The 17,068-nt window shown below is 35.5% G+C and overlaps 1 protein-coding gene and 1 pseudogene across 2 annotated transcripts; one reads left to right on the top strand and one right to left on the bottom strand.

Annotated features, from left to right (window-relative positions):
* The first annotated feature begins 2,640 nt into the window (after window positions 1-2,640).
* Window positions 2,641-6,243, top strand: LOC128031112 (uncharacterized). Of its 2 annotated transcripts, none has more exons than XM_052619349.1 (3): window positions 2,641-2,806; window positions 2,955-3,023; window positions 4,230-6,243. In XM_052619349.1, exon 3 carries the CDS (start codon window positions 4,238-4,240, stop codon window positions 5,147-5,149), a length of 912 nt encoding a protein of 303 aa, XP_052475309.1. In that variant the 5' UTR covers window positions 2,641-2,806; window positions 2,955-3,023; window positions 4,230-4,237; the 3' UTR covers window positions 5,150-6,243. The 2 variants fall into 2 exon arrangements, with proteins under 2 accessions (XP_052475309.1, XP_052475308.1); XM_052619348.1 differs by having other exon boundaries at window positions 4,217-6,243.
* Window positions 5,373-11,402, bottom strand: LOC128031111 (glutamate-rich WD repeat-containing protein 1-like; annotated as a pseudogene).
* Between the last annotated feature and the right edge of the window lie 5,666 nt (window positions 11,403-17,068).

Here is a 17,068-nt window from a genome sequence, read left to right as displayed (position 1 = left end):
TTATTGTGATGTAAGCCAAGCTTTGAAAAAGGAAGTGATGTAATGTGATTCCTGGCTCAGCTGCAGCATCCTTGAATTCTCTTCCCAGGCAGGAAGTCTTGGCCACCAAAGGAGAAAGACTGTCAGATTTAGCCTTTACTCTGTATTTAATTTCAGCTCTATAAAGACTGACATATTTGATACATGAATTTTTAAGTCCTCTAAATCAAAAATATATATTATACTGTCCACAATTATCTAATGCTTTCTGGCCTCTGATCGATAGTTCATATTTCAGTAAGTGTCATACTTTAATATAATTCAAAAAATATTCTCCTTCAGGATGTCTTTTTCATGGGAAATTATTTTTGCACTATCGATATTTCAAGATGAACATTTACTAAATGAAAGCAACTTAGGTTTATATATAAACTTGATATTTTGTGTTATTTTAAAAGTTTTTTGATTTTCTTTTTTATTTAATCTAAAGGTTCAACAAACTATTTCATGTAAACACCCTTAACTAATTTTTTTTGTATTTTTTTCTGAACATTATTTCAATGGTTGTGATTTACAGGGTCAACTTTTAACTTGAAATCTTTGGCTTATTCAGCTTGGCCTTTGAACATCTATTATAATATTGATGGTGAAAGCGATATACGTAGATATGCAAAAGGATTTAGAAAAACAAAGCACAAAACAGAGCTTTAGAACAGGTTTCTGCTTAAACAAGCTTTTGAAATGTTGACAGACAGGATTCCGAAAACGTATGTCACTGTTACATCCATGGCAATAAACTAAACACACAATGTACAAATAGTCATATTAAGCCCTATATCCTCCTTAGAACCATAAAAAAAGTTTTGTGAATTTTTTTTTTTTCTTTGCATTGGTTGAAGCAAAAGAAACAAATGTACAGGTTTTTTTTTAAGATAGCTTATTCATATTTTATTCTATGTGCTTTGTAGAGGACACCAGGACTAAGTTATTAAAAAAATAAATAGACACAAAAGGGCATGTATAGGAAAAAAAACAATACATTATTTTTTTCATTCACCAGAGAGTTTTTAGGTTTCAGGCTATTTTTAACCAATCTCTGTAACAAAGATGATTCTCAACTATATTATTAAAGATGTGAGAGAAGGATTTGATATACTATTTTACTTTGTGCAATAGGTGCGTAAAATGTACATAATTTGATATTCCCATTCTATACAATGTATCACTGCATCTAATTTGCATATTAATATGTTCTTCGGATAAACCATAATGAAAAAATAAGTGTTATAATGGGAGTAATAACTACAACATTTTCATAAGATTATCTAATATTTCAAAGGAATATATATATATATATATATATATATATATATATATATATATATATATATATATATATATATATGTGTGTGTGTGTGTGTGTGTGTGCGTGTGTGTGTGTGTGTGTTTTATTGACTTCTTGTGTCTCCCCAAAAAGACTGTTTTTTATTTATTTATTTAATACGTTTATTTAGACAGATACAAATAACATAGATAAACTTTGACAGTCATCTGATGCATGTATCATAATGTTTTTAGCTAAAGCTAATTTACAACACTTGCCCTAGTAGGGCTTTTTTGATAAAAAAAAAAATACAGTTTAACATTAACATTAACATTAATAAAAGAACGGGAAAGATGTTACAATTGACTTTCAAGCAAATCTGGTGGATCTAGTACTTTGCTGTCTTGTTATTATTTTGCAAAGCGGTAGTGGAGCTACCATTTGAAGACCAGTTTAACCAGATGCAGTTAAATAAAATTAATAAAACTTAAAATCTTATATTTACTTTGAATTTGGCAGTGATGGTACCTTATTCTCTTCTCATCCAAAACTTTCAAGCCTCGGTTGTAAAGACAATCTGGTTTTGACTGACGACTGATGAGCTTGGGACCATGTTAAGCCATAAAATATATGTGAAAGAATCATAAAATTAAATAAAAAATTAAAAATAAAAGCACAGTCAAGAGTCAGACAGTTTCTTATCATCATAAAACAGCTCAAATTGGCCCTAATAGTTTTACAGATTTTCTTGACTTTTAAAATTATACTTAAAATTGCTGGTCCCCTCCTATGACTCGTATGAAAATTATGCCTTGTTTCACAACAAAAAAGTTGTTTTCTGATTTAAAACCCCACTTATGTTTATTTATGATAAAAAGAAAATCAAAATGATTTATATTTAAATGATAATTACAAAATATTATATTTCTGTAAGAGTATATTTCTCTAATATCAGTCATTGTGTTTATCAAACCTCCAAACATTTGATATCTCTAAAAAGCCATAAATGGGCTCTGTACTTCAAACTGTGGTATGTTAAGTCTCAGAGAAGTTCACTAAAATACAATGGCCTCTACAGAGGACAAAAGTCAACGCCTGCGGGTCCCAGGAGGATGTGCTTTGTTCACCTTCACTCCTAGATTACCCATGATTCTACACTTAAATCAGGCTGGACCGTGGCCACACAGTAATAAGACAAACAATAATTATTTCGTGTGAAATGATTTAGTTCTGATCGGAAAATAATATCAACGCATGTTACAGGCAGCGCTGCGTCAGTCAGTACTTTCATTGAGTATTTACAGCTGCACGCAGCCAGACATTCCCACACAAAACTAACGTCACTTCCTCGCCCATCCCTAAAGGGAAAAAAAGAAATATCGGAGAGAAGAGCGACGCCAGAAAAGTGCGTGAAAGAAGGAAAGCGAAAGATATTTAAAGATACATTTAGTCATAAGAAGAACAAATAGGTCCAAGCTCACCGATAAGCACACGGTCATCAAAGTAAGTTTAATTCCGTCGTTTTGAAGGAAACCTGTTCGAGAACTCAGTTGGGCGCGTAACTTTTCAAGTTACTCCCACTTCTGGGGACCTTCATTGCATTACGCTAGATTATTTATTTGATAACAAACTGATTTTTGCTCTATTACAGCTTCACCGGACAGGAGGACGAATTCCTGGACAAAAGGCAGGTTACCTGCTTAAAATTAACACACCAAAGGTAAGTTGGCTGCAATTAAGCTAAGTTACTTCGTTTTTATCCAATGTAGACTGCTAGATTTGACATAAAAGTTATTAATCAGTAGTAAAGCCTCAGAATATCTGATGTTATACTACTCACAGTCAACAGATCTGGTAAACTAGGCGTCTAGAACTGATTCCCTTTCCAGATGTTACAGATGTTGATGAATAGCCTCAGATCACATGAATGGCGATATTGCTTATTTCTTCGTATAAATAAGATTCTCAAATTACCCTCAAATGGATTTTTAACAACAATGAAGGGGGAAACGCGCTAATTGTTAAATGTTTTGTCGAAACAATTAAATACATGGAAAAGTAATTAATGGGACATTCTACCAGAAACGTAGGCTACATCATCTGTCCTTGAATTGTTACAGTAAATAAAAAGGATTTACTCCAAAAATGTCTAAAACTGATTTATGGTTCATTTCTGTGAGTTGTTCTGTAAAGGAATGAGTCATTCATTAGATTCTCAGATTTTTTGTTCTTTATTAAAAACACTTGAAAATTACAGTATGTGGAAATATGTTTCTCATGGTTTAAAATGTCCTCAATATGAGTCAACGTTCAGGTTTAAGAATAAGTTCCACTTTTCCCCCAAGATTTTTATAAGTGGAAATGTAGGCCTACGTTTCTGGTAGAATGTTTCTAATAAATATATGAAATGGCCTATAATAAAGTAAGGAATGATTCCTGTCTTTTAAAAAAAGAATTTCCTGGGGTTCAGAAAACAGTCTGTTTCTGTCATAAATCTCAAAAGTAATTATTTAATGAAATTACATCTTAAAAAGACGTAAAACATGTGGGCACGCTCATATGGTTTATCTCAGACTTTGTATATCAACCTCGCGAGAAAGCTTGAGGGAAGAATTCATTTAAGCATGCACTTCACATACAAGTCCGAGCTTGGCTTTGGCAGTCTGTCAGCTCCTCTTTTTCACAGCCTTTACGCAATCACAACTTTTATTTATTTTATGTCTTTGCGCAACGTAATGATTTCATACCTGACTGTGGGATAAAAACTGGAATTTACCAAGTATGGGTGTCTTGTATCTTACATCTCCCTCAAAACTAAATCCCACTGAATAAATACTTGGATGAGGAAAGATACTTAAAAAGTTGTCATTTTTTAAAATGTTTATTACACCTTTTCTTCATTTGACTTTGTAGTTTTGTTCCTCAGTTGCTACCATGCCTCTCCACAAATCATCTTCTCGAGCACTTCGCCTGGACCCCACCATGATTTCCGCCCCCCTGGGTGATTTCCGTCACACCATGCACATTGGTCGAGGTGGAGATGCTTTTGGTGACACCTCCTTCCTGTCCAGCCATGGCCCCTCTAGTCCTAATCCCAAATCTGCGGAACCCATCGTGGCAGCCACTGTAGAGGCCACAGACACTCAGATGAACCATAACAATGAATTTGAATACACAGAAGATCCCGGTCCCAATGAGCTCCGGCATTCAGATTCAGATTCAGTTTCCTCCTTTGACCTTGACTTGGATTTAGGGCCTTCGATTTTGGGAGATGTTCTGGGAGTGATGGACGGGCTGACGATGGGTTCTCACAAAGACAATGAAGAGGTGTTTAGTTCCAGCAAGAGCACAAGAGATGTGATGATGTCACCAAGGAGTGCTGCCAATGAGTTGAACGACAGGATGAGAATGGAAAGTATTACCAAAGAGGTGAACCAACAAGATGAGCAGCTCAATGAGGTCAATGGCATGAAATCAAAAGGGCTCAGGCCCAAAGTGCACTTCAGCGACAAACGTGATGAGATCATTGGGCGACAGGAGATAATCGAAGGGCTAGATGTGGAAGTTGAAGAAGAAATGGGCTTGAGACCAAATAAGGGGATGCAAGACATTAGTGGCAGAACGGATTACAATACAGAGCCAAGACAAGCAGAGGTGGTTAATCAGATGGAGGACAACTCTCCAAGCCTCTCTTCCTCCGTGAGCTCAGAGTATGAGGGAGTCTCACCGCTGGACCGGAGGAGAGAAGACCAGCATCTTTCAGAAACCGATTCAGAGGAGGAGGGTGCCAACGGACAACAAGGGTACACTTTTGAGGACGAATCTGACGATGAGATTGGCCTATAAGGGGACATAGGGAGCGATTTGAGGACCAAAAATAAATCATTGGCATATGGATCATGACATGAACTGAATTATTCTTAAAAAAAAAAAAAAAAAAACATCCATACAGGGAGAGTTAATGAAAATTTACTCTTGAGGTAATAACTGGACAATTCGGAACTTTCTTTTCCAAGTTTACAATGGCGTTTCCTCATTTTTGGAACAATTTTATGAAAGTGAGACAATGTTACGTTTTTGTTTTTTTATTGGATTTTATAACTACAAATGTTGAAAGTCTCCCATGGACAGTGTGATGCCTTACAGAGAATAACCTATGAACAAGCATATTCATACATTTCCCATCATCTCAACTTTATAATATTGAGCATAAATGTTCAGTTTTTTTCCCAATTCATAGCTCTGTTAAAGGGCACTTTGCCTTCTTCAGTTAACGGGAAACAGCTTAATCTCAATGGAGAGTGAATACCTACAGTTCATACAGAATGGAACAAAAAGGTAATGCTTAAAATGACAGCTGACCAACTATAACATACAAAGTTATGTTATTGTTTAGATTACGGTTATCTACAGTTCCAGAAGATGTTTTCCAATGTTAGTTTCTCTGAAAAGCCAATGACGAAGCTTTTCTTTTTGTGGGAAGATGCAAGGTTGCTGAATGCATTCACAAATGCTGGAATTTCTTTTCCTGGGAGTTTTCATTATCACATATACATTCATATCTTATAATGGAATAAGCAATCAGATTGTGTATTGTTGTTGGAAATGTAAAAACTAAGTGCAAATATGAAATGCTCGTAATAGTTACACACTACAAAAAAAGTCTTAAAGCTAAAGAGCCGCAAACTTTTAAGCTTTTAAACTGTGAAGGAAAATAATCTAGTCGATAATTTGCCTGTAGCACTCAACTAGATTCATAAATGAAAAGCTTTAATATGCTGGATTCATTTTAAAAGCAGTTGCTTTTATCTTGCTTTCGCAGTTGGTTGATTTGAATACTATAGAATATATAACAGACAATCAGTGTTTTTACACTCTGCCAATTGAAATAATGTAGATTGGGCCAGACCAAAATGCATAATTAAAGTTTTATTAAACTATCTGTATCATTTTGCTTTTTTTTTTATGTGCTGAAGGGAAGCAAATTAATTTCAGTAAATGTACTATTTTTAGTGATACATACATATATATTATTTTTAAGGTCTAGTAAATAAATGAATATTATCCTTACACTCCCTCCCATGCTATTTTAATTGCACAAGCGTGGGATCATTTTGCCTAAAGGTATTTCCAGGAAGCTTCGATGGACTGATGGATGGAAAGATAAACAAATAAAAACAGGTTAGTTTAGTTCAAGATTTTTCAGAATAATTCTATATGTTATACATTACATTGTATATGCTGTTCACTATCTACAAATGCCACATACATGACTACAAGTCCAGTTATTACAGCACCGGCTAAAAATGAAAGTAAATAAGGTAAAAATAGCTGGAAGTGGATTTGAGTGTTTACAAAAATGGCTAATTAAAAACAAATTGGCCAAAGATGTAAACAAGTCCATCCTTCGTACTTACACTGGAGGGCATCCTTCCATATTAAAACCATTTCCTCTTTCCAGCAAGGGACACTGAACACAACATATCAGTCTTGAAGTACTCAATTCAATTAATGCATAAATATTCAAATTGTAAAAAAAAAAATTTCAATATAACATGTGTTATCCTTTGTTTTTTCATAGCATGCTTCTATCTAGCAAATTTGTATTAAGAAATGGCTTTAGACTGAAAGAATGTATTTTTTTTTTTACTGAGCGGATACCCAAGGAAAAGTGGCTCTTCTATAAATATGCTGGTTATAAATAATGTTAATACACAGACAACATACTTGAGGATGATTTAGAACATTTTAACGACTACAAATGAGTATTTCATGATACAATTGCATCATTTCTGCCTCAAGAAGTTCCAGAACGGATGGGAAAATGACAAATGCATATGAGTCATACATACCTAGATGCTCCATTCATCCATCCATGTACATTTCAAATTATACACATGCACATTCTTTCTGCCTGAAACCATCCAGTCTCTCGTTCTCTCTTCTCACTCACTCACACAGACACACATACAGTTAAACAGAAATAGTTCTGAAGATGTTGAATCCCGACAGCGCGGTGGAAATGAGGACTCCAGGAATCTGTGGGTGCCAGTGGAGCTCCTTCACTTCTTTCTGGCCCTGGTGAAGGAACAGTAGCTGTGGTGGTAGCTGTTTTAAGCCCTCTGCCTGTTCTCCCATGTCACATGACTCCACTGACAGATCCCATTGGCTGACAACATCATCAGCTCCAGAGGCGGCAAACACACTGGAGTCAGCAGGGTTCCACTCCACCGATGTCACAGGAGCACTGTGCTGCTTAAAACTGGCCACTGGACATCCAGACTGAAAAAAAAGAAATGTGATCATTTTAAAAACAATAAACACAAATAAGAAGCATACAGACATACATTACTGTTCAAAAGTTTGGGGTCAGTAGGTTTTTTGTATTTATACCTTTAATCAGCAATAACACAGTAAACTGATTTAAAGTGACAGTAAAATAAATGTATAACATTCTAAAACACCTATTTAAAAAAGCTGATCTTTATAACTTTCTATTCAAAGAAGCACAGAAACATATAGCCGTTTCCACAAAAATATTAATCAGCATATTAAATGATTTTTGAAAAATCATGTGACACTGAAGACAAAATGCCTGCTGAAAATGACGTTCAAATTTGTGCTGTCAAACGGTTAACTGCATCCAAAAGAATAGTTTTTGTTTACATAATGTGTGTATACTGTGTATATTTATTATGTATATATAAATGCAAACACATGCATGTTTATACATTAACGCTTCATGCGACCGCAGACTGACTTTTTCAGTTTGTTAATGTTTTAGTTGAAAAATAAAATATGAAAATATGTTTCCTCTTGCTTAGCTCACCTGGAACTGTCTTAAATCCCAGACTTTCAGGAGGCCATCATCTCCTCCAGACAAAATAAAAGGCTCAGTCCGGTTCCAGCTAATAACATTGATGTCTGAAGAATGAGCCTGGCCGGCTGACAGCATGGAATTAGGTGGTGCCCTTATGTCCCAAATACGAATGGACTGATCCACTGAGCAGGATGCAAAAACCTGGAGGTGAGAGAGAAGCCTTAACTTACCCATGATCTCCACTTGTGATAAATATAATCATATGATCATTCTCTTTTGACTGACATACTGTGGCTTCAGTAGGTGACCACTGCAAGTCCTCAACAGACTTGCTGTGTGAGCTGAAAGGCCGTTGGTCAACCTTCCAAGTCCCACCCTCCTGTGGCTCCCAGACATGAATGTTCTTCTTGCAGTCGCCGCTTACCAGGCGTCCTAAAGCAGGTAAAAATGAAATGATTTACAGGTTACAGGTTACATTTATGTTTAACGTAAGAGTGTTTGTGAGCATTTTTAACTTGAACGGGCAAGGCTTCCTGTGTCATCTGCTTCTAGATATTTTAGCTGTACAAAAACAGTCTGTTATGTTGTTTGATATTGCAAACTGGTATTTGTTATTATATATTTTTTCATTTATTACTTGTTTGTAATACAAATAGTTTTGGTGCTTACTGCACTTTGTTGTACTTCCGACTGTAGTTATTTACTATAGCTGAAAATGAATCAGAACCCATGCACATTCACAGAAAATAGCTTACTTCTGCTTTGAAAAATAAGGTGGATCTAATATTACAATCCACATTACTCACCTGGTACCTTGGGTGACCAATCAATGGCAAAACCTTCTGACATGTGACCAGAAAAACTGAAAAGAGGAGTGGCTTCCTTCTGCTGTTTGATGAAGGCCGACATCGCTGACGAACTGTGCACTGCCTCAAGTTGAGGTCGGAGGTCAAAAATCTCCACCTGTCCTTTCTCTGACCAGAGTGCAGCCAATGTCTGTTCACCTCGCTGGGTGACCTGTTCAAGTAAAAACATCATAACTTTAGATGAGGAGTAAATTTGTTATTACAATTATTATTGAAGCTGTAAAACCAAAATTTAAACTCTTACTCTAACTCTGTTGATCCCCCCATAATGTGGCATCATGGCCAGCTCCAACTGTGGTTTCTTCTCTCCGTCCTCCTCATCTTCGTCACTTTCTTCCTCGCTGCTTTCATTTTCATCTTTATCTTTGCCAGTTTCATGAAGATTGTGCATGCGCATGACAATTAACCTGGATAGAGATGAACATGTCATCATCTTTGGAAGCAAGGCATCATAAAAGTATTAGATGTTTGTTGCAGAACAATAAAAGTAGCAAGCTCTGACAGCATTCATGTGTTTACCTGTTGCTCAAGGCGGTGTCCGCCTGTGTACCAGCACACAGGATCATAGAGAGAGGAAACTGCTCACGCCCTTCTCCATCACCATCATGCACCACATCAAAACTCAGACATGGGGCACCTGCAGAGAGAAGGAGAAGTTTACCGGTCAGAAATATATTTCAGAAGATAGCAGGGATCAGAATAGAAACATCTGGTTATTAACATGGTCATCAAGTTTTTCTGTTATGATTAAGATAAACATTTTCCTGTTAAAGAAATAATTTAACTTAAAAAAGGGAAAAAAAGAAAGAAAGAAAAAATATGCACAAAAAACAGTAAGTTGGATGAAGAACTAAGAACAAATATTTACAGTACATACCAAACGTTTGGAAACACCTTCTCATTCAAAGAGTTTTCTTTATTTTCATGACTATGAAAGACTATGAATGACTATCAAACTGAAGGCATCAAGGGCTATTTGACCAAGAAGGAGAGTGATGGGGTGCTGCGCCAGATGACCTGGCCTCCACAGTCACCGGACCTGAACCCAGTCGAGATGGTTTAGGGGTGAGCTGGACCGCAGACTGAAGACAAAAGGGCCAACACGTGCTAAGCATCTCTCGGGGAACTCCTTCAAGACTGTTGGAAGACCATTTCAGGTGACTACCTCTTGAAGCTCATCAAGAGAAGGCCAAGAGTGTGCAAAGCAGTAATCAAAGCAAAAGGTGGCTACTTTGAAGAACCTACAATATGACATTTTCAGTTGTTTCACAAGTTTTTGTTATGTATATAATTCCACATGTGTTAATTCATAGTTTTGATACCTTCAGTAAGAAAACTCTTTGAATGAGGTGTGTCCAAACTTTTGGTCTGTATATATATATATATATATATATATATATATATATACACACACACACACACACACACACACACACACACATACATGTTATTTTTTTTTAATGGAACACAATTTGGTGAAGATAATAGTACAGAAAATTATTCATGACAATACTCTTTGTTTTAATGACTTTTATGTGCATTGTCTATCATTTATTTTACTTTGCAACTTTTGTACTGTACCACTGTATCACAGCAGCGATAATCATCATTAAAGTTATGGAAAAAAATTAAGTCAAAATGCATTACAGTAAAGAGAATTGGTAAAGTGTACTAAATAATACCACAACATATAAAAATAATTATTATTCATATATTTAATTATTATTCATATAGTTTTTATTGTACTGCAAAAACTTTTAGGATCACTAGATATTGATACATTCAGGACGATTAAAAAAAAAGCATTATTTGTATCAATATGTATCAATAATCCTTCATTATCATTGAAAAAAAAAATCCAATGATGATACACATATGCAATTAAGTTTGAGTGACATTTCTTAGCAAAGATGTATTAAAACAAATAATGTTAATAAAATAAAAGACAGGAAAAAAAGTATTGGTAGTGATTATACTACTAACACACATCCAAACAAACATGTTATTGACATGGTACTTTATTAACTTGATAAACCTATGTTATCCCGTCGCAAACATGTGCAAACCACGCGAGTTTGTGTTCATTCATCGGGCACGGTGTTCAGCAGACTGACCGGTCTGGCATTCGTGATACAGGCGGTAAGCGGAGCGGTCCATCTCGAGCTCTTCTCCCCAATAGAGTCTGAAGCGGCTGCAGACCGGGGACATACACTTTCTCTTCTCCATCCCCGTTCTGTCCTTCTCCGTCCATATCATCCTCGTCGCTTCCACTCGCTTCCATGTCCTCAAACTTATCATCCTCCTGAGGCAAAGTGTCTTCTTCTGCCGCGGACATTTTGAGAGAGCGGAGGGCTTCCTCTTCAAGTCACGTGGTTTAAAGCGCACCCTGAGCTCTGAACACAGTTGCGAAGCTCCATAGACTGTATAAAGACCAAATGCTGTATAAAAACAGGAAAATGAAAGTTCCCAAGTCACCAAACTGTTGTCCCAAAGGGAATGTTTTATAGAAATGTTTTATAGTTTTATAGATTTATTTTTTGTGATCAACCTTTTATTACTTTTTTTCATATAACATCATAACATCCATTCAGGATAGAACAAAACAACAACAACAACAACAGACATATAATCAATTTACATATTCAAATGAGAGAGAAGGAAGGGGAAAATAATACTCTTCTATATAATCCTGTATTTTAGAAAGAAAAGAAAAGAAAAAACACTGCCAAACACCAATAGTACTAGGTTTTGCCTTATTAATCTGTCCTGTTGTACATTCAGGGTACTATTTTAAGAAGATTATTGATCCAACAATGTTTTGCCATACATGCGTGGTGTAAACCGGTTTTGTATTTTTGTCTTTTTTTTTCAAATAACTTAGTACAAATAACTGAAAAATACCTCTGCTATATAAGCAATCAAAAAAACTAACAAAAAAAAAAAAAAAAAACAGCTCTCACAAACTTATGAAAACTAACAAGAAATATCTATATCTTTAGTTTCCTTCCTCATCCTTATTTTCCTCTTCATCCTGTTTTTCTTCCTCATCCTCCTTATTTGCCCATCTATATTTTGCTGTAGAGCTGATCTTTCCCAGCAGTTTTCTTTTGCTTAACAAATATGCATGAAGGTCTTTGCAAGAAGTGTTTTTGAAGTTGTACTGCACACGGTGCACTCAGCCTCCCACTTGTCCCGACCGGGAGAGTAAGTGGGGAATTTCTTCTGTTACTCATAAATGTTGCTTTTGCTCTTCGGCATGTTGCAGGCAGAAGTGCTCAGATGGCTGTCTGCTTGCTTGTTGTGAGTGTGCAGTGTGCCCATATTATTTTACTATATATTAAGGAAACAGATGACAGACCAGGAAATGGTGCAATCCAATCTCATATAGGATGAAAGGAAATAGGACATGTCCAAAGATCTCCACATGCTCTGAGAGCAGAACGTAACTGAGAAAAATATAAAATATGATGATTAAAAAAAAAACTTAATTCTTAATGTCTGAAATGGACAAAGGCCTTGGTCATCATATAAATCACCACACGTGTTTAAGCCTAAAGAAGACCAAGATAGTTGGACAAATGGAAGATTTCCACATAAAAAAAAAATAGATTGTGCCATAACGGTTAAAACATTTGAAGGGTCCTTCTATCAGACGTTCAACCATTTTCCAAGTTATAATGGAATTAGCTATAACCGGGCCAAATTTGTAATTATTGCCAATCACTCTCAATGATACTTTAGATTGATGGTCAACCCAGTTATGAAGAGCCTTAAGTTGGAACGATCAATAATACAATTAAAAATTTGCTACAGCCAGTCCTCCTGGGTGTATAGGATGCTGTAAAATAGTAAGTTTGATTCTGGGGTGCTTGCCATTACATATAAAATGGGAAAGTATAGAGTTTATTACCTTAAAGTGACCTGGAGGGGGAAAGAGTGGCAACAAAGAGAAAAGAAAGTTAAGCCGAGGTAACAAATTCATTTTATCTGGAAAATTTACCTTGAGGATAAATTTTAAGAATCTTTGAATATCACTTTGGATCTTAACTAGAAGAATATTATAAAAATTGTCTCTGGCAATCTTATGTATGTTTTTTACATGGTAATGCACAAATAGGTGAAATCATTCTTAATATGAATAAATGGGGGAATAGAAGGATTAAACATAACATTGGTAATTGACATTAAAGCAGATTTGGTCCAATTAATCAAATTAACCACTAAAATGATCCAATTCCTTAATTATATCAGAAAATTAAATATCAAAGTGATCTAAATACAAAACATGGATCTTAATCAATGCTACTTCAGACTTCCTGATGGCTTTTGCTTGTAGTTCAAGAGACAAACAAAACAATAAAGGGGAAAGTGGACAACCCTACCTCGTTCCACATTGTTTCTTATAATAGAAATGAAATGTTGACCAAAGCCAAAATATTGCAGAACTGCCCACATACAGTTCCAATAGCCTGTCAAGGGCTTTTTCTGCATCAAGTGAAAAAAACGCACATGGGTTCTTGATGAGAGTCTGCAAAATCTAGTAAAGAGTCGGCACATATGTGACCCTGGACCACATTAAGTCGCTGGGGTCTTAAATCCCTGGGTTATATCTTTAGCAATAGCCAAAAAAAAAAAAACATGTCATGGGACAACATGATAAATTTGTCTTTTATACCAAATATCATTATGATATGAAGTAAAGATCATGTTCCATGAAGATATTTTGTAAATTTCCTACTGTTAATATATCAAAACTTTATTTTTTATTAGTAATATGCATTGCTAAGAATTCATTTGAACAGCTTCAAAGGCGATTTTCTCAATATTTAGATTTTTTTGCACCCTCAGATTCCAGATTTTCAAATAGTTGTATCTTGGCCAAATATTATCATATCTTAACAAACTATACATTAATTTAAAACATATTTATTTCAGATGATGTATAAATCTCAATTTCGAAAAACTGACACATACTGTAAGCCCAGGGTCCAGGGTCACATATTGTCAGATGTGTGGCACCCCTTTATAAAACCAGTTTTATCCTCCTTAATCAAACCATGAATTACATTCTCCATGCAAGAACTTTAACATAAACTTTTAGATCATCTGGGATAAGTGATATCGGTCTGTAGCTGGAACAGTCTAACAGATATTTTTTCTGTTTTTAAGAAGTAATAATATCAGCCATGTGTTTTGATCTCTATGAAATACACCATGTTAAATTGCAAAATTAAATGAGTTAAGCATGAGTGTCCCTACCTACTCCCAGATTTCTAAATATAATTCAGAGGGAAGACTATCTATAGACTGTCTAGGCCCAGCGATTTGCCATTTGTAGACTTTTTAGTGGTTTATAGAGCTCCTCTAAACTTAATGGGGCTTCCAAATAAACTTTATTGATCTGAGAGATCTGAGGTTATTCTAATTTAGCTAAATACTGTTTACAATCTGATTCCTCAGAATCTGTTTCAGCTTTATACAAATTTATATAAAAATCTTTGAATATGTCGTTGATCATAGTAGGGTTTATGTTGACCTGACCATCTGATGATTTTATAGCTCTGAAATATGCTTTGGACTCACATTCCCTCAGCCTAAGAACCAGTAAGTGGCTAGGTCTGTCCGATTCAAAATAATATTTTTGCTTAGTCCTATGCAAAATAAACTCCGCCTTTGAATGTAAAAGTAAATCATATTCTTCTGTCAAGGAGGACAACTGTGTGGCCCATTGATCAGTAAAATTTTGTTTTTGAAGGTTTTGTAATGATTGGATTTTACATTCTAATTGTGCAAGCTGATGAATTTTTTCTTTTGCAAAAGTGAAAGATAAAGCTATACAGAATCCTTGTGTTGTACACTTGTTTCCCACAGTATTTGAGGATCACATTTTGTATTTATTTAAAGAAATTCCTTTATATTGTTTATAAGGGGAAGTCGTGGCCTAGTGGTAAGAGAGTTTGACTCCTAACCCTAGGGTTGTGGGTTTGGATCTCGGGCCAGCAATACCATGACTTAGGTGCTTTTGAGCAAGGCACTGAACCCCCAGCTGCTCCCCGGACGCCGCAGCATAAATGGCTGCCCACTGCTCTGTGTGTGTGCACTTTGGATGGGTTAAATGCAGAGCATGAATTCTGAGTATGGGTCCCCATACTTGGCTGAATGTCACGTCATTTTTTAGCAAATTGATGAAAGTCTGATTGCTTATTAATAAAACGCCATCTGGGTCTTTGGCTTTAATATTGTAAAGATGAATTTTACACAATACAGAAGAATGATCAGACAATAAGATTGGTAATATAGAGATGGAGGAATTAGACTAAATTAGAAATGAACTGAGAAATATGTTCTCTAAGAGAAACTATTATTCCTGTTAGAAAAAAAAAGTAAAGTCCTTATAAGAGGTATTCTGAATTCTCCAATGATTGATTATATTGAGTTCAGTGATAAATTTATTAAGCTACTTAGAAGATGGATTGGCTTTTGTAGCAAAGTGAAATTCATCCAATCAGGATTTACAACAGCAGTAAAATAATCACCCACCACTTACAGGAATCAGTCTGCTCAAACAATGTATTGGAATTTTGGTCTGCCTCGTTCAGACTATAATAAGAAACCAATGCTATATTGTAGTTATGTATTTTGCAACAGATATAAACAAATCTACCCTAATCACTTCTGGTTTGTTAAACTGTTAGCTCCTGTAACTTCCTGTTAACGAAGATAAGGACATCCTTAGTTTTATTAGATTGCAGGAAATGGTTGAATACTTGTTCTGGAAACGTGCCATGTCAGATTGTTTTAGATGCGTATGTTGTATCAGTGCACAAGAAATCAATTTACGGTGTATATATTCGAAAATATACCGGTATCCCTCACTCATATAATGGAGGTCTATGGTCACCACCTCAAAGAGCATGCAAAGAGAAGTCCAAATTAAACAATTCCTCATCGTAAGTACACATTGATGGTCTAAGTCACGAAATGAGTGGTTTGTGTGAGAAAACGAACAGTATTTATATAGTTTATACTTCTTAAACACAAACACGTCCATCTGATCTGAGGGTGTGCATGCTTCCTGGTGTGACGTGTGCGCGTTCTGGCTTAGTCTGCGCAAGCACCGGAAAGCGCCGGAAGTGATCTCTTGCGTGTGTACATCACTCATTGTTTACACAGCGATTTTGGAGGTGTTACCTTTCACTGTGAAGATCTAAACATATTTAGACGTACAGGACATCGCAATGGAAGACGATTTCAATACATCAACAGACAACGTTGAATTTTTTTCACAACCATATTTATTTTAACCAGAATAACCTTACACAGATCAAGAACTCAGAGTGATGGAGGTATATTTTTAGCAATAGCCAAAAAAACATTGTCAAAATTATTTTTGACCTATAATGTCTTAGCCAGCAACAGAGATTTTTTCCAGATTCTCTGAATCTTAGGATGATGTAGATGATGATAGCTTCAAACTCTTTGCAATTTTTCTCTGAGAAACTACTTTCTGATATTGCTCCACTATTTTTCACCGCAGCATTGGGAGAATTGGTGATCCTCTGCCCATCTTGACTTCTGAAAGACACTGCCACTCTGAGAGGCTCTTTTTATACCCAATCATGTTGCCAATTGACCTACTAAGTTGCAAATTAGTCCTCCAGCTGTTCCTTATATGTACATTGAACTTTTCTGGCCTCTTATTGCTACCAGTCCCAACGTTTTTGGAATATGTAACCATGTTTTGCCAATATTTGCCATGACATTTCAAAATGTCTCACTTTCAAAAAAAAATGTATTTCCTATATTCTATTGTGAATTAAATATAAGTTTATGAGATTTGTAAATTATTCCATTACTTTTTTACTCACAATTTGTACAGTGTCCCAACTTTTTTTGGAATCGGATTTGTATATCAAAATTTTTGATTAGTAATATACATTGCTAAAAATTCATTTGGACAACTTAGAAAGGTGATTTTCTCAGTATTTAGATTTTCTGCACCCTCAGATTCAAGATTTTTAAATAGTTGTTAAAAAAAAGATGGAGAATCAGAAACTACAGTCTACATTTTTAGACATG

Source organism: Carassius gibelio, chromosome A16, assembly GCF_023724105.1.
Source record: "Carassius gibelio isolate Cgi1373 ecotype wild population from Czech Republic chromosome A16, carGib1.2-hapl.c, whole genome shotgun sequence".
NCBI classification, from domain to species: Eukaryota; Metazoa; Chordata; class Actinopteri; order Cypriniformes; family Cyprinidae; genus Carassius; species Carassius gibelio.
Note: the sequence above shows the minus strand (reverse complement) of the source record. Positions and strands in the feature narration are given on the sequence as shown.

Bases quoted from the DNA above. Each gene is read 5' to 3' on its own strand.
- LOC128031112 (XM_052619349.1), top strand. From the start codon at position 4,238: ATGCCTCTCCACAAATCATCTTCTCGAGCACTTCGCCTGGACCCCACC.